Source organism: Triticum aestivum, chromosome 6A (assembly GCF_018294505.1).
Source record: "Triticum aestivum cultivar Chinese Spring chromosome 6A, IWGSC CS RefSeq v2.1, whole genome shotgun sequence".
NCBI lineage: Eukaryota > Viridiplantae > Streptophyta > Magnoliopsida > Poales > Poaceae > Triticum > Triticum aestivum.
The window spans coordinates 27,322,615-27,348,827 of NC_057809.1; the positions used below are offsets into that span (position 1 = coordinate 27,322,615).

At 45.8% G+C, this 26,213-nt stretch overlaps 3 protein-coding genes across 3 annotated transcripts; all 3 read left to right on the forward strand.

Annotated features, from left to right (window-relative positions):
- The first annotated feature begins 8,106 nt into the window (after window positions 1–8,106).
- Window positions 8,107–10,063, forward strand: LOC123131785 (protein CHLORORESPIRATORY REDUCTION 6, chloroplastic). The gene is made up of 4 exons (XM_044551465.1): window positions 8,107–8,431; window positions 9,035–9,169; window positions 9,266–9,474; window positions 9,600–10,063. Exons 1-4 carry the CDS (start codon window positions 8,206–8,208, stop codon window positions 9,804–9,806), a joined length of 777 nt encoding a protein of 258 aa, XP_044407400.1. The 5' UTR covers window positions 8,107–8,205; the 3' UTR covers window positions 9,807–10,063.
- A 2,004-nt stretch (window positions 10,064–12,067) lies between these two features.
- On the forward strand, window positions 12,068–12,596 carry LOC123130118 (chaperone protein DnaJ-like). Its single transcript, XM_044550066.1, has one exon. The coding sequence runs from the start codon at window positions 12,165–12,167 to the stop codon at window positions 12,555–12,557; it is 393 nt and encodes a 130-aa protein (XP_044406001.1). The 5' UTR covers window positions 12,068–12,164; the 3' UTR covers window positions 12,558–12,596.
- Window positions 12,597–16,489: 3,893 nt separating this feature from the next.
- Window positions 16,490–22,790, forward strand: LOC123131787 (glutamate receptor 3.1). Its single transcript, XM_044551468.1, has 7 exons — window positions 16,490–16,624; window positions 18,349–18,687; window positions 18,783–20,131; window positions 20,206–20,483; window positions 20,829–20,860; window positions 20,962–21,368; window positions 21,591–22,790. Exons 2-7 carry the CDS (start codon window positions 18,423–18,425, stop codon window positions 22,038–22,040), a joined length of 2,781 nt encoding a protein of 926 aa, XP_044407403.1. The 5' UTR covers window positions 16,490–16,624; window positions 18,349–18,422; the 3' UTR covers window positions 22,041–22,790.
- The last annotated feature ends 3,423 nt before the right edge of the window (window positions 22,791–26,213 follow it).

Sequence of the window (26,213 nt, forward strand, 5' to 3'; positions counted from 1 at the left end):
CCCACCGAGTGGGGCCACCTGCCCCCGGGGGCCACATGGGCTGTAGGGGGTGCGCCTTGGCCTATATGGGCCAAGGGAACCAGCCCCAAGAGGCCCATGCGCCAAGAGATGAGGGATATGAAGAGTCCTAAAGGGGGAAGGCACCTCCGAGGTGCCTTGGGGAGGAGGGACTCCTCCTAGCCGCACCCTTCCTTGGAGGAAGGGCCAAGGCTGCGCCTCCCCCCCCCCTCTCCCTTGCCCCTATATATATGTGGGGGGTGGGAGGGCAGCCATACCCATGTTCTGCCGCAGCCCTCTCCCCTCTCCCAAGTCATTCTCCTCTCCCGTGGTGCTTGGCGAAGCCCTGCAGGATTGCCACGCTCCTCCACCACCACCACGCCGTTGTGCTGCTGCTGGATGGAGTCTTCCTCAACTTATCCCTCTCTCCTTGCTGGATCAAGGCGTGGGAGACATCGTCGGGTTGTACGTGTGTTGAACGCGGAGGTGCCGTCCGTTCGGCACTTGGTCATCGGTGATTTGGATCACGACGAGTACGACTCCATCAACCCCGTTCACTTGAACGCTTCCGCTTAGCGATCTACAAGGGTATGTAGATGCACTCTCCTTCCCTTCGTTGCTGGTCTCTCCATAGATAGATCTTGGTGACACGTAGGAAAATTTTGAATTTCTGCTACGTTCCCCTACAGTGGCATCATGAGCTAGGTCTATTGCGTAGATTCTATGCACGAGTAGAACACAAAGTAGTTGTGGGCATTGATTTTGTTCAATATGCTTACCGTTACTAGTCCAATCTTGATTCGGCGGCATCGTGGGATGAAGCGGCCCGAACCGACCTTACACGTACTCTTACGTGAGACTAGTTTCACCGACTGACATGCACTAGTTGCATAAGGTGGCTAGCGGGTGTCTGTCTCTCCCACTTTAGTTGGATCGGATTCGATGAAAAGGGTCCTTATGAAGGGTAAATAGCAATTGGCATATCACGTTGTGGTTTTGCGTAGGTAAGAAACGTTCTTGCTAGAAACCCATAGCAGCCACGTAAAACATGCAAACAACAATTAGAGGACGTCTAACTTGTTTTTGCAGGGTATGCTATGTGATGTGATATGGCCAAAAGGATGTGATGAATGATATATGTGATGTATGAGATTGATCATGTTCTTGTAATAGGAATCACGACTTGCATGTCGATGAGTATGACAACCAGCAGGAGCCATAGGAGTTGTCTTAATTTATTTATGACCTGCGTGTCAACATAAACGTCATGTAATTAGTTTACTTTATTGCTAACCGTTAGCTGTAGTAGTAGAAGTAATAGTTGACGAGACAACTTCAAGAAGACACAATGATGGAGATCATGATGATGGAGATCATGGTGTCATGCCGGTGACAAGATGATCATGGACCCCCAAGATGGAGATCAAAGGAGCTATATGATATTGGCCATATCATGTCACTACTATTTGATTGCATGTGATGTTTATCATGTTTATACATCTTATTTGCTTAGAACGACGGTAGTAAATAAGATGATCCCTCATTAAAATTTCAAGAAAGTGTTCCCCCTAACTGTGCACCGTTGCGACAGTTCGTTGTTTCAAAGCACCACGTGATGATCGGGTGTTAGATCCTAACGTTCACATACAACGGGTGTAAGACAGATTTACACACGCGAAACACTTAGGTTGACTTGACGAGCCTAGCATGTGTACAGACATGGCCTCGGAACACAGAAGACCGAAAGGTCGAGCATGAGTCGTATAGAAGATACGATCAACATGAAGATGTTCACCGACGTTGACTGGTCCGTCTCACGTGATGATCGGACACGGCCTAGTTGACTCGGATCATGTAATCACTTAGATGACTAGAGGGATGTCTATCTGAGTGGGAGTTCATAAGATGAACTTAATTATCCCGAACATAGTCGAAAGGTCTTCGCAAATTATGTCGTAGCACACGCTTTAGTTCTACTGTTTAGATATGTTCCTAGAGAAAAATTAGTTGAAAGTTGATAGTAGCAATTATGCGGACTAGGTCCGTAAACTAAGGATTGTCCTCATTGCTTCTTAGAAGGCTTATGTCCTTAATGCACCGCTCAGTGTGCTGAACCTCGAACGTTGTCTGTGGATGTTGCGAACATCTGACATACACGTTTTGATAACTACATGATAGTTCAGTTAAACGGTTTAGAGTTGAGGCACCGAAGATGTTTTGAAACGTCGCGAAACATATGAGATGTTTCGAGGGCTGAAATTGGAATTTCAGGCTCGTGCCCACGTCAAGAGGTATAAGACCTCCGACGATTTTCTTAGCCTGCAAACTAAGGGAGAAAAGCTCAATTGTTGAGCTTTTGCTCAGATTGTCTGAGTACAACAATCATTTGAATCAAGTGGGAGTTAATCTTCCAGATGAGATAGTGATGTTTCTCCGAAGTCGTTACCACCAAGCTGCTAGAGCTTCGTGATGAACTATAATATATTAGGGACATATATGATGATCCCTGAGATATTCACGATGTTTGACACCACAAAAGTAGGAATCAAGAAGTAGCATCAATTGTTGATGGTTGGTGAAACCACTAGTTTCAAGAAGGGCAAGGGCAAGAAGGGATACTTCATGAAACGGCAATTCAGCTGCTGCTCTAGTGGAGAAACCAAGGTTGAACCCAAACCCGAGACTGAGTGCTTCTGTAATAAGGGGAACAGCCACTGGAGCAGAATTACCCTAGATACTTGGTAGATTAGAAGGCTGGCAAGGTCGATAGAAGTATATTGGATATACATTGGGTTGATGTGTACTTTACTAGTACTCCTAGTAGCACCAGGCTATTAGATACCGGTTCGGTTGCTAAGTGTTAGTAACTCGAAATAAAAGCTACGGAATAAACGGAGACTAGCTAAAGGTGAGCTGACGATATGTGTTGGAAGTGTTTCCAATGTTGATATGATCAAGCATCGCACACTCCCTCTACCATCGAGATTGGTGCTAAACCTAAATAATTGTTATTTGGTGTTTGCGTTGAGCATAGACATGATTGGATTATGACTATCACAATACGGTTATTCATTTAAGGAGAATAATTGTTACTCTGTTTATTTGAATAATACCTTCAATGGTCTCACGCCTAAAATGAATGGTTTATTGAATCTCGATCGTAGTGATACACATGTTCATGCCAAAAGATATAAGATAGTAATGATAGTACCACCTACTTGTGGCACTGCCACTTAAGTCATATCGGTATAAAACGCATGAAGAAGCTCCATGTTGATGGATCTTTAGACTCACTCATTTTGAAAAGTTTGAGACATGCGAACCATGTCTATTGGTGTATATGCATAAAGAAACTCCATGAAAATGGACCATTTGGACTCACTTGATTTTGAATCACTTGAGACATGCAAATCATACCACATGGGCAAGATGACTGAAAGCCTCGGTTTCAGTAAAATGGAACCAGAAAGCAACTTGCTGGAAGTAATACATTTTGATGTGTGCAGTCCAATGAGTGCTGAGGCATGTAGTGGATATCGTTATGTTCTTCACAGATGATTTGAGTAGATGTTGAGTATATTTACTTGATGAATCACGAGTCTGAATTATTGAAAGGTTCAAGTAATTTCAGTGTGAAGTTGAAAGATCGTCGTGACAAGAGGATAAAAGATCTATGATATGATCATAGAGATGAATATCTGAATTACGAGTTTGGCACAGAATTAAGACATTGTGGAAATTGTTTCACAACTAATACAGCCTGGAACACCATAGTGTGATGGTGTGTCCGAACATCATAACTGCACCCTATTAGATATGATGCATACCATGATGTTTCTTATCGAATTACCACGATAGTTTATGGGTTAGGCATTAGAGACGACCACATTCACTTTAAATAGGGCACCACGTAATTCCGATGATATGACACCGTATGAACTATGGTTTAGAGAAACCTAAGCTGTCATTTCTTAAAAGTTTGGGGCTGCGACGCTTATGTGAAAAAGTTTCAGGCTGATAAGCTCAAACCCAAAGCGGATAAATGCATCTTCATAGGATACCCAAAACAGTCGGGTATACCTCCTGTCTCAGATTCGAAAGCAATAAGGGATTGTTTCTAGAATCAGGTCCTTTCTCGAGGAAAAGTTTCTCTCGAAGGAATTGAGTGGGAGGATGGTGGAGACTTGATGAGGTTATTGAACCGTCTCTTCAACTAGTGTGTGGCAGGGCACAGGGAGTTGTTCCTGTGGCACCTACACCAATTGAAGTGGAAGCTTATGATAGTGATCATGAAACTTCAGATCAAGTCACTAATCAAACCTCGTAGGATGACAAGGATGCGTACTACTTCAGAGTGGTACGTAATCCTGTCTTAGAAGTCATATTGCTAGACAACAATGAACCTACGAGCTATGGAGAAGCGATGGTGGGCCCGGATTCCGATAAATGGCTCGAGGCCATATAATCCGAGAGAGGATCCATATATGAAAACAAAGTGTAGACTTTGGAAGAACTACTCGATAGTCATAAGGCTGTTGAGTACAGATGGATTTTAAAAGGAAGACGGACAATGATGGTAAATGTCACCATTAAGAAAGCTCGACTTGTCGTTAAGAAGTTTCCCGACAAGTTCAAGGAGTTGACTACGGTGAGACTTTCTCACTCGTAGCGAAGCTAAGAGTCTGTTGGAATTATATTAGCAATTACTGCATCATTTATGAAATCTTGCAGATAGGATGTCAAAACATTGTTTCCTCAACGATTTTTGAGGAAAGGTTGTATGTGATACAACCGAAAGGTTTTGTCAATCCTGAAAGATGCTAATAAGTATGCAAAGCCCCAGCAATCCTTCTAAGGACTGGAGTAAGCATCTCGGAGTTGGAATGTATGCTTTGATGAGATGATCAAAGATTTTGGTGTATACAAAGTTTACGAGAAACTTGTATTTCCATAGAAGTGAGTGGAAGCACTATAGAATTTCTGATGAGTATATGTTGTTGACATATTGTTGATCAGAAATGACGTAGAATTTCTGGAAAGCATATAGGGTTATTTGAAAAGTGTTTTTCAATGGAAAGCCTGGATTAAGCTACTTGAACATTGAGCATCAAGATCTATAAGGATAGATCAAAACGCTTAATGGTACTTTCAAATGAGCACATACCTTGACATGATCTTGAAGGTGTTCAAGATGGATCAGTCAAAGAAGGAGTTCTTGCCCGAGTTGTAAGGCATGAAGTTAAGACTTAAAGCTCGACCACGGCAGAATAGAGAGAAAGGACGAAGGTCGTCCCCTATGCTTAAGACATAGGCTCTACAGTATGCTATGCTGTGTACCGCACCTGAAGTGTGCCTTGCCATGAGTCAGTCAAGGGGTACAAGAGTGATCCAAGAATGGATCACAGGACAACGGTCAAAGTTATCCTTAGTAACTAGTGTACTAAGGAATTTTCTCGATTATGGAGGTGGTAAAAGAATTCGTCATAAAGGGTTACGCCGATGCAAATTTTGACACTAATCCAGATTATTCTGAGTAGTAAACTGGATTCGTATAGTAGAATAGTTATTTGGAATAGCTCCAAATAGAACGTGGTAGCTGCATCTAGGAGATGACATAGAGATTTGTAAAGCACACACGCATATGAAAGGTTCAGACCCATTGACTATAACCTCTCTCACAAGCAACATGATCAAACCCAGAACTCATTGAGTGTTAATCACATAGTGATGTGAACTAAATTATTGACTCTAGTAAACTCTTTGGATGTTGGTCACATGGCGATGTGACCTATGAGTGTTAATCACATGGCGATGTGAACTAGATTATTGACTCTAGTGCAAGTGGGAGACTGTTAGAAATATGCCCTAGAGGCAATAATAAATTGGTTATTATTATATTTCCTTGTTCATGATAATCGTTTATTATCCATGCTATAATTGTATTGATAGGAAACTCAGATACATGTGTGGATACATAGACAACACCATGTCCCTAGTAAGCCTCTAGTTGACTAGCTCGTTGATCAATAGATGGTTACGGTTTCCTGATCATGGACATTGGATGTCATTGATAACGGGGTCACATCATTAGGAGAATGATGTGATGGACAAGACCCAATCCTAAGCATAGCACTAGATCGTGTAGTTCGTATACTAAAGCTTTTCTTATGTCAAGTATCATTTCCTTAGACCATGAGATTGTGCAACTCCCGGATACCGTAGGAGTGCTTTGGGTGTGCCAAACGTCACAACGTAACTGGGTGGCTATAAAGGTACACTACGGGTATCTCCGAAAGTGTCTGTTGGGTTGGCACGAATCGAGACTGGGATTTGTCACTCCATGTGATGGAGAGGTATCTCTGGGCCCACTCGGTAGGACATCATCATAATGTGCATAATGTGATCAAGGAGTTGACCACGGGATGATGTGTTACGGAACGAGTAAAGAGACTTGCCGGTAACGAGATTGAACAAGGTATCGGGATACCGACGATCGAATCCCGGGCAAGTATCGTACCGATAGACAAAGGGAATTGTATACGGGATTGATTAAGTCCTTGACATCGTGGTTCATCCGATGAGATCATCATGGAGCATGTGGGAGCCAACATCGGTATCCAGATCCCGCTGTTGGTTATTGATCGGAGAGTTGTCGCGGCCATGTCTGCATGACTCCCGAACCCGTAGGGTCTACACACTTAAGGTTCGATGACGCTAGGGTTATAGGGAAAGTATGTACGCGGTTACCGAATGTTGTTCGGAGTCCCGGATGAGATCCCGGACGTCACGAGGAGTTCCGGAATGGTCCGAAGATAAAGATTGATATATAGGAAGTATGGTTTTGGCCACCGGAATTGTTCCGGGCATCACCGGTAGTGTACCGGGACCACCGGAGGGGTCCGGGGGTCCACCGGGAGGGCCACGGGCCCCGGAGGCATACATGGGCCAAGTGTAAGAAGGGACTAGCCCCTAGGTGGGCTGGGGCGCCTCCCCACCAAGGCCCATGCGCCTAAAGGGAAGAGGGGGCAAATCCTAAGGGCAGATGGGCCCTAAGGCCCATGCCTGGTGCGCCTCCCTCTCCCCCCCCCACTTGGCCGCCACCCCAGATGGGGATTGGGGCTGCCGCCACCCCTAGGGTGGAAACCCTAGGTGGGGGCGTAGCCCTTCCTCCCCCCTATATATATAGTGGAGGCAAAGGGGCAGCACAACACATGAAGTTCCTCCCCTATTGGCGCAGCCCTACCCCTCTCCCTCCTCGTCTCTCGTAGTGCTTGGCGAAGCCTTGCTGGAGTCCCGCGCTCCTCCACCACCACCACGCCATCATGCTGCTGCTGAATGAAGTCTTCCCCAACCTCTCCTTCTCCCCTTGCTAGATCAAGGCGTAGGAGACGTCACCGGGCTGTACGTGTGTTGAACGCGAAGGTGCCGTCCGTTCGGCACTAGGATCATCGGTGATTTGGATCACGACGAGTACGACTCCATCAACCCCGTTCACTTGAACGCTTCCGCTTAGCGATCTACAAGGGTATGTAGATACACTCTCCTTCCCCTCGTTGCTAGATTACTCCATAGATTGATCTTGATGATGCGTAGAAAATTTTGAATTTCTGCTACGTTCCCCAACAGGAGATACACGAGACAGAGAACTGGGGTTTGGAGAAGTGGGTTCAGTCTATTACTCAATCGTGCCCGTCTCATCCGGTCCAGGACCTACTTAACCACCTATCACAACTCCCAGGTGGCCGGGTCGAAAAGCCGGCTGGGCTTCTTGTTTCTCTTGGGCCGGTCGGCGTCGTTGGTGGGCTTGGGCGTAGCGGTATTCGTGACATAGCCACTTTGGTTAGAGAGGAGGTCACATTATTCAGAGAGGCCACTAGATAGTGTTATTTTCTTTTCTCTCTTTTGAGTTCTCATGAAAACGTCTAAAATATTTTTTGCAGAGAGGTGTATATTAATTTTATGTTATTATTTTTTTCATCCGAAAATACTTGTCACATGTTACAAAAGTGATGCTCTTATCATGTTGGATCGAGATGAGATGAATGGAGATTTTCCCGCTCCCCGTCGCGTAGCGCGTGCAGCCCGCCTTTTAGCCCCTGCGAAACATAAAAGTCAGGATAAACGGATAAGATAGACCCACGGCCACGGGGGGCCGCTCGCCGGAGGCTGTTGCTCCTCCACGACGCCAGCGGCTACCTACTTACCTCCATGGCCGCCGGCGCCGCGGCCGCCGTACACCACCACCATCCTTTCGTGGCTTCGCTCCGCCCTGCTCCGAGGCGGCTCAGCAGCAGCAGCGCCAGCAGCTCGCCGCCCCATCCTGCGGCCTTGCTCTGCTGCTCCGGTCCCAAGACGCCGAGCGTCCAGCTCCAGGCTCCCCGCGTTGCGTTCAACCCCTCCGGCAACTTCGACCTCTCCCTCTCCGACCAAGACGGTGAGCTCTACCAACATTAGCATTAGCAGCCACTTCACTGAAACCCAATTAAAATACCACTCCAAACTCTCCCTGGGACGATTAGTTTCACAGTGCAACATCAACAGATGGCATCATCTTCTTCTTTTTGAGCGAAACATATGACGAGATCTCAACATATGACACTATCGGAACCATGATTTTGGTTCCTGTCCTCAATTTATTTGTGCAAGGTCGTTGTGGCAATCGATTTTGGTATTCAGTAGTTCTGGAGAGGTACAGCATAGCATGCACCAATTCTGCATTGGTCAAGGCCTACAATTTTGCCACCCACACACAACTGGTTCTATTTTCCAACCAACATGATGATGTTAAATGACAGGGAATGTGCCCTGGAAATGCTCAAGTACCTACAAACTGCTTCTCATGTATGGCACCCTGTTATACCCTGTTCAGCTGCTCTGATAGCTTCTTCAAGGGTGATGGATTCGATTGTTGTATGTCAGTCAGATTATAAAGTCCTCACATGATAGTGTGTGCGTGGCGTGGAATTCATATCGTTGTTTTCCTTGAGTGAGCTCATATATTTTGCTTGCAATTAATATCCTTTCATTGCTTTCTTAGATGCACCACAAGTTGAGCCTCCTCCACCACCTACGGAAGGGCGCATCGAGATTGTTATCAACAAGGATATCATCCGAACACTTGACCTATCGCCCGTCCAAGAAGCACTCGGCAACCTGAATTCCTTGACGACAGGTAGTCCTTGGCCCTACGCCCCTACCTCGAACATCATGCAGCTGCATTTTGCACCAGGAGACTTTAACTGACCAGAATCTTATGCACGTTATTCAGCTCAATCAAGAAATCTGTTGGACAGAACCGTCGGTTTCACAATAAACTATGAGAGAGAGGATCCATACGATACGAGAGAACTGTCGGAGTTCCCAGACGTGAGGCTATGGTTTGTGAGGCTCGATGCCTCCTGCCCCTGGTTTCCGGTGGTGCTTGACTGGAGAGCCGGTGAGCTCGCCAGGTACGCTGCAATGCTGGTCCCTCACCAGGTAACCACAGAAACTGAATCATCTGAAATCAGCACGTGTGGTCTCATCCCAAAAAAGTGCGATCGACATACATACACTCGTGTGTCATGTTCAGAGGTGATGAAATTTACGAACTATTACTGCAGATGAGCATGCGTCATGGTGTAGTCTTCAACCCGGAGGCGCTGGAGCTGTTTGGGATGAAGAAAGTGTTCCTCGTCTACTCGTGGCTGAAGCAGCAGAACCATGCCAAGCCCAGGTTGAAGACGGGCGACATGGCCAAGATGCTCGGTTTCGGCATCGGAGATGAGTTGTTTGATTTGATCGAGAAGTATCCTGTTGATGAACTCTAGATCCTCATGCTGAAACAGTTGGTGAAGAATAGATATCATTACCCTGCAAAAGAAAAGAAAAGAAAAGAAAAGATATCATCCACAGTTACTTTACTGGTGCTATATATAGTGTACACCTGCCGTTCTTGTATACAGACCATAAGTGAATCAGGATCTATAAGAAGGTAGTCACGCAAGGGATAATATTTTGAGCGTAAAGCCTAGAGAATTTTCCCGGGCATGTAGCATCAGATGCTAATCACATGAGCGTTATAGCCCTTTTTGTCTTTTATGAAATGTGCACTTTTAAAAGGGCATGAAATCATTAAGAAAAAAAAAGCAGAAACAACTAAAGCATAATTTGGTTAGCTCCAGGCCTGGATGCAAATGCCTAGCTTGTAAGGCCAACTAAGAATAAGGCTGAACTGAATGCACATATATTCCGCCTGGAAATGTATGGACTTAATTTCCCTTTTTTGAGGGTTGAAATGCATGAACTTCACATTTTTTTAAAAAAAGGAGGACGACCCCCGGCCTCTGCATCTGGGCGATGCATACGGCCATTTTATTAATTATTGACACAAGACCGTACAGAGTCATACAACAATAAGTCTAAAGCCACCAAACAAGCAACAACTGTCGCTATCCCTATCCAGTTGATGTAGGGGCGCTGAAAGTATGGGCCTAATACCAAACAGACCACGCAGCCAAACCTAAACATATAAAGACTTGAGGTCCCACCCAGGACGCCTGCCTGGTATGGGCACCCACCAGTCCGGCGTGCTTCTCAACCAGGACCCCTGCCGGGTATGAGGCCGCCGCAGCCGCCTGCCATCAATCCATCTTCAGAGCTATACTGCTGCACCGACCTTGCCAGGCCTATCTGCCATCAACGCCACCATGACGCCAGACAGCTTCCACCTCCTGCACGAGTCCATCTCCGCGCATCAGACGCCGAGTCTCCACAGCGCCACGCCGCCGAGATCTGCCACCATCAATGTGTAAGATGAAGCACCGCTCCACCAAAGTCGCCGTCCTCTAGTCCCTCGAGCCCGTGTGCACCCCAAGAATGACGCCCCCGGGGGGAAACGACACCAGAGAGCCGCCGTCATCCGATCTACTGATCTAGGGTTTCCCCCGGAGGTAGCAGAGAGTGGCCTTGAACTTCTCCACGACGATGCCTTCAGGAAGGGAACGACGCAGATAGCGTCGCCATCGCCGGCCTTGACAATAGCCAATAGCAGGTTTTCACCCGGATCTGATCGAAGACCTCCATCCCTCGTGCACGGGTCGCCGCCGTCCTTGCCGGGATCTGGATGATCTCGCTGCTAGATCTCAGCAAGGAGAAGCCCCCCACCGAGACCCGCCGGCCGAGCAGGGGAAGCAGAGACCGCGCCCGCAGGATCAGATCCGTGATGGATCCATGCCCGCGCCGCCGCCCCGGAATCAGCCCCGCGCGCAGCCGCCACCGCCTGCCGAGGCTCGCCGCCGCGTGCCCCGCGCCCCGCCACCGCTCGCTGAGGCCTGCTACCTCGCGCCAAACCGCGAGCGCCGCAGGACACTGCCGCCTGCCGCCTAGATCCGCCGCCCGCGGAGGAAGGGGAGTCGGGAGAGGGAGTCCCCCTGCCGCCGCCGTCTGCCACGTGGGTTTCACCCGGCGGCGTCACCCGGCGGCGGCGTGAGGAGGGGAGAAGGAGAGGACGGCGGCGGCCCTAGGGTTGGAGAGCCCCCGAGTCGCCCAGGACGGGGGCGACGCGAGGGGTTAGTTTTCTCTACCTTGAACTTCACATGAAGCAGCCAAGTTCTCACCTCACCTTTTGTAATCTTGCTCAGCAAATGCAGGTGCTTGATTAATCATGGCTCCACCGTGTTTATCTCGTGATTGATTTCAGTTTCTAATGCCAGCTGAACTAACAAGCCGAGGTAGACTTGGATCATTTGACGGTTATTTTGCTTGCCTGCGGGCATGACAACTCGCATCTCACCCTGCATAATATAAAGATCCTCGGAATCGGATCTAATACCTTTCTTTGGCCGGTCACACACTCTAGCCAGGGTTCTTCGACGCAGATTGCTTGCATAGTTTTCCCTTCTTTCTTTTTTCCCTGAGAAACAACATTGATGTACACGCACACAGTCACACCACCGCACAACACACACACTCAAACAAATGCCTACTGAAGGCCCGATCGAAATTGTGGAGTTTAAAATTGATGGAATCGCAACATGTGTCGCTATTTGATACTTCCTCGCTGTTCCCAAATCTTATATTATGGCTGCGCCTACCGCGACCAACCTGACCGGCCAGCCGCCCCGCCGTCGTCGCCTCTGCCGCCGCGATTTGTCCGGCGGGATCGCACGAGGAAGAAAGGGAGAGAGATGAGGAGCAGCGAGGCCATGGAGCTCCTGGGCTTCGCTCCCTGCTCCCGCCCGTCCCCTTCCGAGGTTAAGGCTGCGTATAGAAGAATGGTCATGGAGTCCCATCCCGATCGCGTCCCGATGGATCAGAAGCCTCAAGCCGAGTCAAAATTCAAGCAGGTAGTAGAAGCATATTCTTGTTTGAAGGATGGTCGAAGATTTGGGAACAGAATGGAAGTACATGTAATGAGGTCTGGTGTTCCAACGGGATACAGAAGATCAAACAAGATATTGGTTAAAGCCCCCTTTCTGCTCATAATTTGTGCCGCAGTTTCCTTTGGTTCCTACAGCGCTTCGAGGGCATACCAGCGGCAAAAGGATGTGTGTTCCTCTCAGAACCCTTTTCTTCCATAATGGAACTCATTGTACTGTCGATATCCATATAAGCTAATAGAAGAGAAGATCTCTGTGTTGCAATTTGAGATGCAAAACAATCTCTGCACTGAATAAAGGCACCAATCACTGTTTGTGATTTCAAAGAAAAGACACATGCTTTGTAGATGTTCAGTTTAGCTCTAGGGAGCATATGCTCCTGCGCGCCGCTTCCCTGAACGTTTTGTCCAGTGGACAAAAGATGTCATTAGTAACGGAAAGGTTGCCATCACTATTAATGATGTTATTGGCCCGTATTTTGTTACCAGGAAGGGTTTGAGGCAAGGGGATCCGTTTTCCCCCTTGCTTTTCAATTTGGCGGCTGATGTTCTTGCTACCCTGGTGCAAAGGGCGCAAGAACAAGGATTTATCAAGGGAGTGTTGCCTAGGTTGTATTCAGGAGGTCTAAATATTTTGCAATATGCGGACGATACTATTTTTTGTTTTGAAGATGACCTTGAGGGGGCTAGGAACCTCAAAATAATTCTATGTGTTTTTGAGCATTTGACCGGTCTGAAGATTAATTTTTTAAAAAGTGAAAATTTCTATTTCGGTAAAGCTTTGGAGAAACAAGCTGACTACGCCGGCATTTTTACTTCTGCTATTGGGGGCTTCCCTTTTAAGTATTTAGGTCTTCCCCTGCATTATAAAAAGCTTTGTAATGCTGACTGGAAGCCAGCGGAAGAAAAAGTAGAGAAAGGAGGTGCAGCGTGGCAGGGGGCTCTTTTATCTATGGGTGGTAGGCTTATCCGTACTGAAACTTGCTTGAGTAACGTCATTAGTCATTTACTTAACTTTTTCCGTCTACCAAAGGGAGTAGGCAAAAAGAATCGACTTCTTTCGAGCTCGGGTGCTTTGGCAAGAGAAAGAGGGGGTTAGGAAGTTTCATTTAGTTAACTGGCTTGATGTCTGTCAACCTAGAGACCAAGGGGGGTTGGGTGTTACTAATCTGGATATCAAGAATATTAGTCTTTTGTGTAAATGGCTCTGGAGACTTGAGAATGAAGATGGGGATTAGCAGGAGATGATTAGAGCAAAGTATTTGAAGAGGAAAACTTTGTCTCATTGTGAGTCATCTCCTACCAACTCTCATTTCTGGAATGGTATCATGAGCGTTAAAAATATCTTTTACAACTGTTGTCAGAGAATTGTTGGAGATGGGTGTAAAACTAGATTTTGGGAAGATGCTTGGATCCACAACAAGCCTCTCTGTCAACTTTTTCCTTGCTTGTACAAACTTACTTTCCATCAAAACATTACGGTTGCTAAAGCATTTGAACAAGATTTTAACTGCATTAGATTTAGGAGATGTTTATATGGGGAGACATTGGATATGTGGAATAAACTTCTAGATATGTGCAGTCAGGTTGTTCTGAGTGAGGAACATGACAAAGTCAAATGGCAGCTCTGGCCAGTTCTCTGTTAAATCTCTTTATCAATATATTATTGCTAGGAGAGTAGTGTTCCCTTTTAAGTTTCTGTGGAAACTGAAGATATCTTTAAAAATTAAGGCTTTTATTTGGTTAGTTATCAAAGGAAGGATCCTGAGCAAGGACAATTTGTGTAAAAAAGGCTGAAAAGGCACCAACAAATGTGAATTTTGTGATGCCAATGAATGTATTGACCATCTGTTTTTCACAAGCTCTTTTGCTCGGTTTCTTTGGAATGTAGTTGGGAGTGCTTTGGGAAATCCCCAAACACCCCTGTCATTCTTTGACTTCTGCCAGAATTGGCTTCCTAAGTATACTGGGAAAGATAGAGTGGTTATAGCTATTGGTACGGCTGCTTTATTATGGTTGATCTGGAAAACAAGAAATAAATCTTGCTTTCAAAGTTCTTTACCTAATGATCCTACTGATATTATCTTCTCCTTATGTTCCGTGTTGGATTCGTGGGGTGTGCTACAGAAAAGAGGAGTGCAAAAAACTCTTAAGGAAGTGACCAAGAGGTTGGCCCAGATAGCGAGGGACGTCTTCAAGCGTGCTTACGGCTGGGGGCCTGCTGTACGGAGGCTCTGTTGATCAAGTGGTGATAGATGTAGCATTTGCGATGATCTCTCTTGTTCTTTTGCTATAGCACCCTGTAGGTGCAGAGTTTGGTATCTCAGGTTGTAGTGAGTTATTTCACCTGATGCAAAAATGAAGTTTTTTGTTGATGAGCTTCAAGATGTTGTAGCATCCTGTAGGTGCAGATGAAGTGCCTCAAGATGTAGGAGTAGTTTTTTTTTTCATGATGCATATGTTAGGCATCGAAAGAAGTTGAGTCTGTATGAAACTTGATTCGTATGCCGTGACTCCATTTTCGTAATGAAAATGGGGGCCGTGTGGCCCCTTTGATTGAAAAAAATTATGGGACAGAGGGAGTATTTATTTATGAGTTTTGACTAAATCATATGAAAAACAAATCTTAAGGAATTTTCAAACCACATTTAACAGGAGATGTTCCATTCGGTTCAAACATTTTGAAACATTAATTTATCAGTTTTGCTAAAGGGAAATGATTAGCTTCAACCAGCTGATAACCACGCCACATCCGCCTCCTTCAGCGATTGACACGCGTCACATGGGCCCCCACTCCATTGATATCCTTATCACGAGCGAAACACCCCCACACTTTTCTCGCCCGTAGCCAAAACTCATTATGAGTTAACAACTTGGCCAACGTCGTCTGCCCGCGCGCGCTTCGCCGGCGAGCCGCGCCCCTTGTCGCTGCTAGGCGTCCCTCCGCATCCGGCTAACCCCTGCGTCACGGTTGCTGCTAGAGGAGCACATCAAGAAAAGCAACAACTCGTCCAGGCTTGTTTGCGACGATGACTGTTCGGCGGCGGCGTTGAGGAAGATGGCCAAGGAGCAGTCCCTGGTGACGCAGCTACTCGTTGTCTTGCTTCCGGCGATCCAGCTAGCCGGTGGCGATCTCGCCGAGGTCGTCACCAAGATGTTTGAGAGCATACCGGACTGCTCGTCCAAGGCCAAACCGTGCTGAGGCTTTTTGGCTCGATCTGCTAACACAAAGCTTCTACCACAACATCACCTTGGCTGCAATTTTTTTTGCAACAAGGGTCTTGTTGCAGGAATACAAAGAAGAGGCCGGAGATGTTGTTGAAATTTTTGCAACAAGGGTCTTGTTGCAGGAATACAGAGAAGAGGCCGGAGATGGTCTTGCAACAAAGGTTATCTTGTAATGCAAGTTTTGTAACAAGGGTCTTGTTGCAAGAATACAGAGAAGAGGCCGAAGATGTTGTTGAAATTTTTGCAACAAGGGTCTTGTTGCAGGAATACAGAGAAGAGGTCGGAGATGGTCTTGCAACAAAAGGTTATCTTGAAATGCAAGTTTTGTAACAAGGGTCTTATTGCATGAACATGGGCGGGTTGGGGTGGCGCCGTGCTGGGCGCAACTCTGTTGGGGCCGGGGGCAAGGTTGTTTGTTTCTGCAACAATGCGTTTGTTGCGGGAATTAATGAGAGGGCATGCGAGGCGCGGGCACTACATCGAACGACTAACAGCGCAGGGATCGAACGGCCATTGATGCGGCGGATATTTTAGAATCATCAGCTAGCGGACGCGTAGCAGCGCCTTTTGTTAAGGCACATCTAGATGCGCTATAAGTATTACACATCTACGTAAGTCCTATATCATTGATTTTACGCTAAGATTCGTGCAAGTATTTTTTTCTTTCTAGTTTAATTTAGTAATTAGATGTGCAATAAATAAGGCATATCCAAATGTGCCCTAAACAGACCCTTTATATATTTGTTTATCTTTGTGGTGCAATCAGACTCGGGTCAACTTAATGAAATCCCATGACCGCCCTCTGTTTCGGGTGGCCCCACCTGTCATCGTGTAAGGTTACCAACGTCTCCGTCCGTCTCCCTCTTTCTCCCCTGTCCCCACCTCCGCTATACACACCCCTCGCTTAAAATAATGAGCTCGACTGACGGAAGCAGCTCGCGGTCTGCTCTCAGTCCACTCCTCGTCGTCGTCGTCGAGCGGCAGCGGCCAGCGTCCGTCGGGAGACCGGCATTTCCTCTTGGCGGGGGCCGAATCCAATCCGTAAGTTGAAATCTCTCTCCCTACTTGCTCTCGGATCCCCGCCCGCCACGCCGCAATTCCCGCAGTTTCCTTGGGGTCTCAATGAGGAAACCGAGGGAGAGCCGCGTGCCGGTTGTGTATTGATCCCCCGGTAATGGCGGCTGTGTGCTGCTGTTGCCGCTGGGCCTACTCTTGCATGCTCGTCCTCGAGGTGTTCGATGGATTGTGCGCAGGGTGTCTGTCCGGCTGGTCTCGTTCCGGTTCTTTGAGGTTTCTGTCCGTTCACCGTCAGTTGCTGAAAATGTCCACAAAACACATAGTAATCCTGGTTTCCTGCCAGCTGATCGTCTGTGTTGAACTGTTGATGCATACTTCTCCAGCTGCTTCTCTTCTCTAGTTGGCATTCATCCTTCCTTTCGTAGACTTTCTGGCTGTAGCTTGGTTGTAATAATTCTGTCAGCAGCCGCTCTCTGTCTGTGACTGAGCGCTGCTTAACGATGTAGATGTGGCCGGTTTTGGCCTCTGCTTAGTAAAAGTGGGGGGCTGGGGAAACCCCCTTATATTTCAAAAAGGAAAAAATTGTGCTCAGGCTGTTTGGTTGATTGCCGTTAACGTTCCAGGCATTGTTTCCTCTTGCAGGATGCACACCATCTTAAGTATAGTATATATCGTTCTATGTTCTGTTCTGTTTGTTTCTTCTTTTGCTGTCTGATCGACACAAGGGCATAATCCAAAGTTTGTCACCTACGGGCTTTTGTTCTCTCTCTGCATAGCAAAAGTGTGCGCAAACTGGAATCTGCTGAGAGTAGTATGGCCACGCCAAATGCTTTGGCTTTCAGTTAAGGACCACATTGTTTCTTTACTTTCTTGGATGCTTGTCGGCCTCAACCTTGGATCCAGTGGCGGAGCTACAACAAATAAGCTGGGCGGGCCAAAAAAAAATTTGATGCTAAACCATATAGTTAAGTAGGCATTAGTCAGTGAAATTTCAGGTTGCTGTATAGGGAAACTGGTATCGAGATGATGTTGTCAAGTAAAATTTGAAGAAAGAAAGGAAATTTCTTATGCGCTAGCTGCCTAGTTCTATGGTCTTGTGCTCGTTGCCTGGGTAGCTAGCCCTAGCCGCTGGCAGCCGCCATGGCCACGCCCGCCTTGGCATGCATGGGAATGGGATGGGTCACCGTCGGCGCTGCTACACGCGGTGGCTGGTTGTCTGGCTGTTGGACCTCTCCGTCTCCAAGTGGCTTGGCTTACTGCTGAATCGGGGCACAAAGCTCATAGCTGGATCCAAGGCAGTGCTTGATGATGGATGCGAAGGAGACATGCACTGCTTGGTTAGTTTGCTACTGGATTAAGCTGTTACATGTACACAAGAGTATTATTTTTCTCTGAAGCTGGGCGGGCCACGGCCTTGTTTTGCCCTCAAGAAGCTCCGCCAGTGCTTGGATCTATATCTTCCTAACAGTAATATAAATGAGGCAGGCACATACAAAAACTGATATTTCCTTCATTGCTTCAATTGGATCTATGCCGCAAAGTTGCTTTTCTTTGCGATATTCAATCCATGTTTTCTTAATTACTGCAATTGCTTCATCCAAATTGGCATTTGCTTTCCTGTTGTTTCCCTTTCAACGTTTTGACCGAGCCTTTCAAATGTTGCCACTCTTTTACAATGACTATGTTACAGTACAAGAATTATGCATTGGTATCATGGTAACATCTGCTATATGTTTTTTTCCTTACAGGAGCTTTTCAGCGCATAAATAATTTGCTAACATGCAGACAAGCGGCCAGTAGCCTTTGCACCGTTTGAGGCACAATGAAGATAGCTTTTCTCACGCTGTTGGTTCTCTCTCTGCTCCTGTTCCCCAGTGGAATCTGCAAGAGTTTGGCTGCAGGGCCTCCTGTTGTGAATATTGGCTCTATTCTTCAATTTAACTCCACCACTGGAGGTGTTGCGGAGGTTGCCATCCGTTCAGCCTTGGAAGATATCAACTCTGATCCAACAGTTCTAAATGGAACTACACTAAAGGTTAAAATAAAAGATACAAATTGCTTTGATGGTTTCCTTGGCATGGTTCAAGGTAGGCTAGCTTTAATGTCACTCATTCATTTCGCATCATTGAAATAATTTTTGGTTCATGGAGTTATGACAATGATACCGCATTCCTTGTATCAGGTTTGCAGTTCATGGAGACTGATGTTATTGCAATCGTTGGCCCTCAGTGCTCCACAATTTCTCATATAATTTCATATGTAGCAAATGAGCTCCGAGTCCCTTTGATGTCCTTTGCTTCTGATGCAACTCTTTCAACGATACAGTTCCCATTCTTTGTCAGAACTGGTTCCAGTGATCTCTATCAAATGGCGGCTGTGGCAGCACTTGTTGATTATAACCACTGGAAGATAGTGACTGCCATATACATTGATAATGATTATGGTAGAAATGGAATTATTGCTTTGGATGATGCACTCACTATAAAGCGTTGCAAAATCTCATACAAGGTGAGTTTTCCTTCCAATGCTAAAAGGAGTGAGCTCATAAATTTGTTGGTTAGTGTCAGTTATATGGAGTCTCGTGTTATCATTCTCCATACTGGAGCTGAACATGGACTCAAGTTTTTCTCCATGGCAAACCAACTGAACATGATTGGCAACGGCTATGTGTGGATTGCAACTGACTGGCTGTCTGCGTATCTTGATGCTAATTCATCAGTTCCTGCTGAGACTATATCTGGCATGCAAGGTGTTCTTACTTTACGGCCACATATTCCCAACTCAAGGATGAAGAGTAATTTGATCTCCAAGTGGAGCAGGCAAAGTCATAAGTACAACCATAGTGATCTTCGTGTAAATACTTATGGTTTTTATGTTTATGATAGTGTCTGGGCACTAGCTCGGGCTCTTGATGCCTTCTTTGGTGATGGTGGTAGGATTTCCTTTTCAAATGACTCGAGGTTGCACGATGAAGCTGGGGAAACTCTTCACCTTGAAGCAATGAGCATTTTTGACATGGGAAATAAATTATTGGAGAATATTAGAAAGGTAAACTTCACTGGGGCATCTGGGCAAGTGCAATTCGATGCTTCAGGTGACCTCATTCATCCTGCATATGACATCATAAACCTCATGGGAAATGGCATGCGGACCATTGGTTTTTGGTCAAATTATTCTGGCTTACTGTCGACCATCTCTCCAGAGGCTCTATATTCAAAGCCTCCTAATACTTCTCTAGCCAATCAGCATCTCTATGATGTTATTTGGCCTGGGGAGACTGCACAGAGGCCTCGAGGATGGGTTTTTCCTTCAAATGCCAAGGAGTTAAAAATTGGTGTTCCCAACAGATTTAGCTTCAAAGAGTTCGTCACGGAAGACAATGCTACTGGGTCAATTAATGGTTATTGCATCGATGTCTTTACTCAGGCATTGTCCTTGCTTCCTTATCCTGTTAGCTACAAGTTCATACCTTTTGGGAGTGGTACTGAAAATCCTAGTTATGACAAACTCATACAGATGGTTGAATCAAATGTAAGTATGAACGCCACTTTTCTTCTCCTAACCTTTTATCATACCGTACTGACCAGGGGCATCTTATCCTGCAGGAGTTTGATGCAGCTATAGGGGATATCGCAATTACAATGAGCCGGACAGTCGCTATAGATTTCACCCAGCCATTCATTGAAACAGGCTTGGTTATCTTGGCTCCAGTTAAAAAGCATATAAAAACATCCTGGGCATTCTTGCAGCCATTTACTTTGGAGATGTGGTGTGTTACAGGGTTGTTCTTTCTTATTGTGGGTGTGGTTGTTTGGGTTCTTGAACATCGAATCAATGAGGATTTCCGGGGTCCACCAAGTCAACAAATAATAACTATTTTCTGGTAAGAAGCTGATGTGCACCTTTTGTATCATCTTCCTGTATATCAGTTCTGTTTTCTTAGAAATGTCAAGGTCCACCAAGTCTTGTGCATACAGACAAACCTTATAACATACCACGTGAACTATTATCTTGTGGTGGGACGTATATATGCACAGTATGAACCAAGAACTCTACCTATAGACCTGTTTTGCCAAGTGGGTCCTACTTAGCTGTATATTCGCCTAATGATATGATGATGATTTTCTTCTGTCTTTGCACTTCTCCACATGTATTGCCAAATGCTCTTATAGGTGTGATTTCTTGCTCTCAAATGTGTGATTATAATCTCAATTTTGATTGCCTGTAGGTTCAGCTTTTCGACTTTGTTCTTCTCCCACAGTGAGTAAACCAACCTTCTCTATTATTTGTTTCTTGTTTTTGCTATAAGTAACATTTTGTTCTAGCGCATGACTCACGATTTCATCTGTATCTGCTTGCAGGAGAAAATACTAGGAGTACCTTAGGGCGTGGTGTCCTGATCATATGGCTATTTGTTGTTTTGATCATTGTATCCAGCTATACTGCTAGTCTTACTTCCATCCTGACCGTGCAACAACTTGATACTTCTATAAAAGGAATCGATGACCTGAAAAGTAGTGATGATCCTGTTGGTTTCCAAGTTGGTTCGTTTGCACAAGACTACATGGTTAATGAACTGAACATCTCACGGTCAAGGCTACGAGCTCTTGGTTCCCCGCAAGAATACGCTGATGCCCTGCAGCTAGGCCCTAAGAAAGGAGGTGTTATGGCTATTGTCGACGAGCGACCCTATGTTGAGCTGTTTTTGTCAACTTACTGCAAGATTGCGGTAGCTGGCTCAGATTTCACCAGCAGAGGATGGGGCTTTGTAAGTATATTTAAACCATATTCTTTAACATAGGTTAGAATATAAGAACACAATATTTTGGTATTAAAATCCTGGACTAACAGCTTTAATTTTGAATAGTCGTGTCTACTCTCTAGTATCATGCAACTTTCCTTGCACTTGTTTGCGGTTGCAAGTCTAAAATCTACATGTACTCTGTTTCACAAATCAAAATGTAGCACCTTACAAAGTTCATTCTACCAGGCATTTCCAAGGGACTCCCCTTTGCAAGTAGACCTGTCCACCGCAATCCTGTCATTGTCAGAGAATGGGGAGCTGCAGCGGATCCGTGACAAGTGGGTCAAGACAGGCGATTGCACAACTGACAACAGCGAGTTTGTTGACTCGGACCAGCTCCGCCTCGAGAGCTTCTTTGGCCTGTTCCTAATCTGTGGTGTGGCATGTGTCCTCGCGCTGCTCATCTACTTTGGTATCATGCTACGCAAATACCTCAAACATCATCCGAGGAGGAGCCTCAGAAGATTCATCTCCTTCGTCCATAAGAAGGAGCCACCAAAGAACATGGAGAGGCGATCCATGAGCCTGCTTAGAAGCTCGACACCAACAACGCCGATGAGCAGCCTTACTGCCCTTGACATAGAAAGGCCGGCCAGGCCAGTTAGAAATGACAGCGCTATTGACATGGAAAGCTAGTACATCTGTACAAAAGCTAGTGCATGGTTTTCTTAAGTCAGGTGGTTAACTGTTCTGTGTGAAACAACACTGGGGTCAACTACTATGTTCCGCTAACCTAGGTTGGAAAGCCAGGCACCAGGGGTGTATAGAGGGGGTTGAAAATACTTCGTAAGTACTAAAATTTAAGAAATAAGAGAAGGAATGATCACTTTTTTCTTTGCATGACTGTATTTTGGGGGATATTGTGCCCGCTTCAGACTCGGCGTTGGTTGTGTGGTCTGTTCATGTGTTAGATTGGGCATAGTGTGGTTATTCCAAGTCAGTTAGATTGTGTGGGTACTTCAGTTCAACATTATGCAGCGGACCGAGTCTGCAGGCTGCCTGTATATTGTAGTACTAAACTTTGATGTTCATTCACAAACTAGTTGAGATGGAGCTGCACAAAAAATGTGTTACTGTAGCTTTTTTGCTCTGTTTTGTCTTGAGTTTTGTTCAGGGCAACTTTGAAGCTTATCTTAGGGTGGTCGCTTGAAAAATGTGTTAGCACCTTCCAAAGCTCTAAAGAAGACAATGAAAGAGAACATAGGAAGAAATAGTTATGATCTTATCAGGAAAGTGAAGAAAAAGACGGACACTGTATTTTTATTTCTCTAACTCTCTGACAAAATTATTTACGGATTAGCTCCAATTGATGCAACTGCATCGACCCCAAGCTAGCTACTTGTTTCTCTCAAGTCATAAGGAACACCAAGGCACTGGTCTCAAAAGAGGAATTTCCTGCAGGTTTGTAATTCATCAGTTTCGGTTCTTGCATGCACCTCTGAGAAATAAACTGCAGCTATCATAAACAGATAATAATTCTCAGTTAATAATTCTTGCAGGGATGCCGCAACTTCCTGGGAGCAAGGGATTAGTGGTACTGGGTTTGCTTTTCTGATTTCTTCCAAATTGACAGTTATGCTAGCTACATTGGGAATGCCAACTCTGCTGTAACTTTTCTGCAGGCATAACAACTGGATGCTTGTTGATATAGGGGAAAACAGAAATTAGTCTTGATGCTTTTTTATTTAATTTAGTCATAATGATTAACTTAATATATTGTGCTATTAGAGGTGGATAGGAGATTCTTTATTTTCTTGAAAACAGAAGAGCAACAATAGAAAGAGTTTTTTTATGTGGTGGATCAATTCGTTTCCCAAGGAAAATACATAATGTATATATATTTCTCATTCTGTTCAATACCTGTTTTTTTAGGAAAAACAGTACGCAAAATTTCCTACTGTAAATCTATTAAAAGAGGAAGGGTTTTTGTATGCAATGGAGCAATTTTTTCTTAAGAAAAATAAATAATGTATATATATATTTCTCGTCCTGCTCAATACTTGTCTTTTTTGAGGAAAAACAGTAGGCGAATTGCCTACTGTAAATAATTCACCTTCTGTAAATATATTAAATTGTAAAAGTATGTGCATAAGTAAGGCTAGCAAAAAGAAAATGAAAGCAAGTGCTAAAGAGCTACAAGTAGTTAGTCACCCTGGTTCTGAAGCTGGCATAAGAAGCCCTGTTAGGTCTGTGAAGGATTAGCTCAAGCTCATCCTTAGAAATCTTTCTGCATCTATATAGGCTAGGCAATCACTCGATAAAAATGAAGCCATTTCTGCTAATCCAAATGCTCCAGGCATATTGTATACTGTATATGTTTCTAATCATGACTGCAGGCATATTCGTAGTGCTCGCATCGGAGCCGTTACTTCAACAGCGCGGCCCATTGGTTTGATAGTAAATATTTGTAGTAGTGGTGATGAACTGGTTTGAAGCCGTGCAGGTTAGTTCTGTCGTCACTAATCTTTTGTGTTCCTGGCGTGGCATGTTTCGTCGCTGTTCACTCTCTGAAATGGAGAAGTAAAGCCGGTAAGTAAGCTTGTTTACCTCGTCCCTTTTGTGTAGTCCTGGGATAAGAGAAAATAACTGACAATCTGGATCAGCCTGCCTTTGAAATGGAAACTTGTTTGTCACTGACTGTTTTGCGTTGGCAGCTGCTGGAAGGAAGAAGATGAAGGTCTCAATCATCAGTGGAAAACTGAATGTGCATGATGAAATGTATATATACCTATGGTAGATTTATCAGTATCAGTGTGGAGTTACGAGTCTTTGATGTTTTCGTATGGATGGTGGCCTGATAAAAAGTTCGACCACTGACGACCTTTCTTTTCTATGGTTGTAATAATATCTTATATTATAAAACGAAGGGAGTAGTAGACTAGGTAGACGAGGCACATGTCAAAGCTTGGAACAGGCTAGCATGATCCTAGTAATTTTGCATGTCCTTGGGCATTTGTGTCTCCAAAATTTCATGCAAATTTGCTAGCAAGTTTTCCCGGTCAGCCAAGCAAGCATCACCGGGGGTATCTATTTTTCGCCCACATGATTCTAGTCCTAAGCACTCTGGAGTTCACCTCTATGTAGTTCCGGTCATCAACGTCCATCCTCATTGTTTTTGGGTCTATCCTAGCTAGGAGATACATGGAGAAAATACGGTTGGTGTTGCCTAGGGCTGCGTTCGGTTTCTCTTTACTCCTTTCACTCCACTCCAGGAGCGAACAAGACTTTAGCTTAATTTGATGAAGCTGCTAAAAGCCAGCTCCCCACCTCCACGGAGCGGGGAAGTTCCGAACAGGGCCTAGTAGTTTGATTTTGCACAACTCCTCCATCCCCATCCCATTGAACACAGATTTCATGTTCGGGTTCCAGTCACCAGCGACGGAATGGTGCATACCGGCATTGTAGGCTGTGTTGAGAATCGGGACCTTCTCTGCACTCATCATTGTTGAGGAAGAAAGCACATCAGGTGGAGCTGCAGGCGAGTAAGTCCTGGATATGCGCCCCATCTTCACAACCAACCTGCGAGAACATCAGGAGATACAACAACATAAATGTGTAAGAACGCAAGTAAAAACGGTGTAGAAGAAAACAACAAATGGTTGAAGACGAGGTTGAAGGACTCATACATTGTTTTTGCTTGGTTTCCTCCTTCTACGCCTAACTTGAAAGTTGTGCTTATGTTAATTGATGAAACGTTTGATTCAAGCACTACATATATAGACCTGCACCGATCACACATCATCATATGCTTGTAAATATATAATAAATTAATAACCAAGTGGCTGCCAAAGTGTCCACATATGCCACAAGAGAACACTTTGGCAGCCGCCCACCTGAGTAATATACACTTGCAACCAGGTTTTTTTAGTCTCCAGCTGAATTGTTTATTGGTTTCGTTTCATTCATCACATGGACCTGCGCCAACGACTCTGGGCATCACACCCGTTGGGCCTTTCAACCTTATCCGATGCGTTTGTGGGCTGGTTGGATGGGGATTGCTTGAGGAGTTGAGGCTAGCTAGCTCGTCCTTGTCATGGCCGTAATGCTTTCCCGAGCTACCGCAGTTCGCCGCCTCAGCTTCAGCACGCCCGTGTGAGCAACCACAGGTGGCGGCAGTTGCTCGCCCACACCTGCGCGCGCCGCCGCAGCTCGCCTTGACCACGCCCGTGTGAGGAACCGAAGGTCGCTGCCGGTACCCGCCCACGCCTGCTCGCGCCGGCGCAGCCCACCCTTGCCTTGCTGATGCCTCCGCGAGGCACTGCAGCTCGCCGGCGGTGCTCGTGCACGTCTGCATGTGCTGGCGCAGCCTCGCGGATGCCTGCGCGAGCCAGCGCAGCTCGCCGCCTGTGCTCGCCCACGCCAACGCAGCTCGCCCTCCCCTTCGGGCGTTGGCGCTGCTCGTCCCGAGAGCTAAGACATGCGAGGGCGGCGCTGAACAGCAGCTCAGTGGCGTGATGGCAATCTGTTCTTTTGCACTCGCTCTAGCTTATTCAAAGACGGAAAATGGAATTTAGCTACAAGTGGCAAAATATGTAGACCTCAACAGCGAAACTGATAGATTGGGCCCATCTGTCGGGCTGACATGGCATGCCTATATGGATAAATACGTCGAGGTGGACATGGGAACCACATGTCATTGACTCAGTGCCTCCTTTTTTTTTTCCTTTTTTCATTGACTCAGTGCCACATGGCAGAACCAGCGACGCCATGGAGAAGCTCCGCGCCGGTCAACGAGAGTCGCCGATCACGACGGCGCCACCGCCGCACGCGTCGCGCCGTTCAAGGTCAGTTGTGCCCATCAACGTGGTC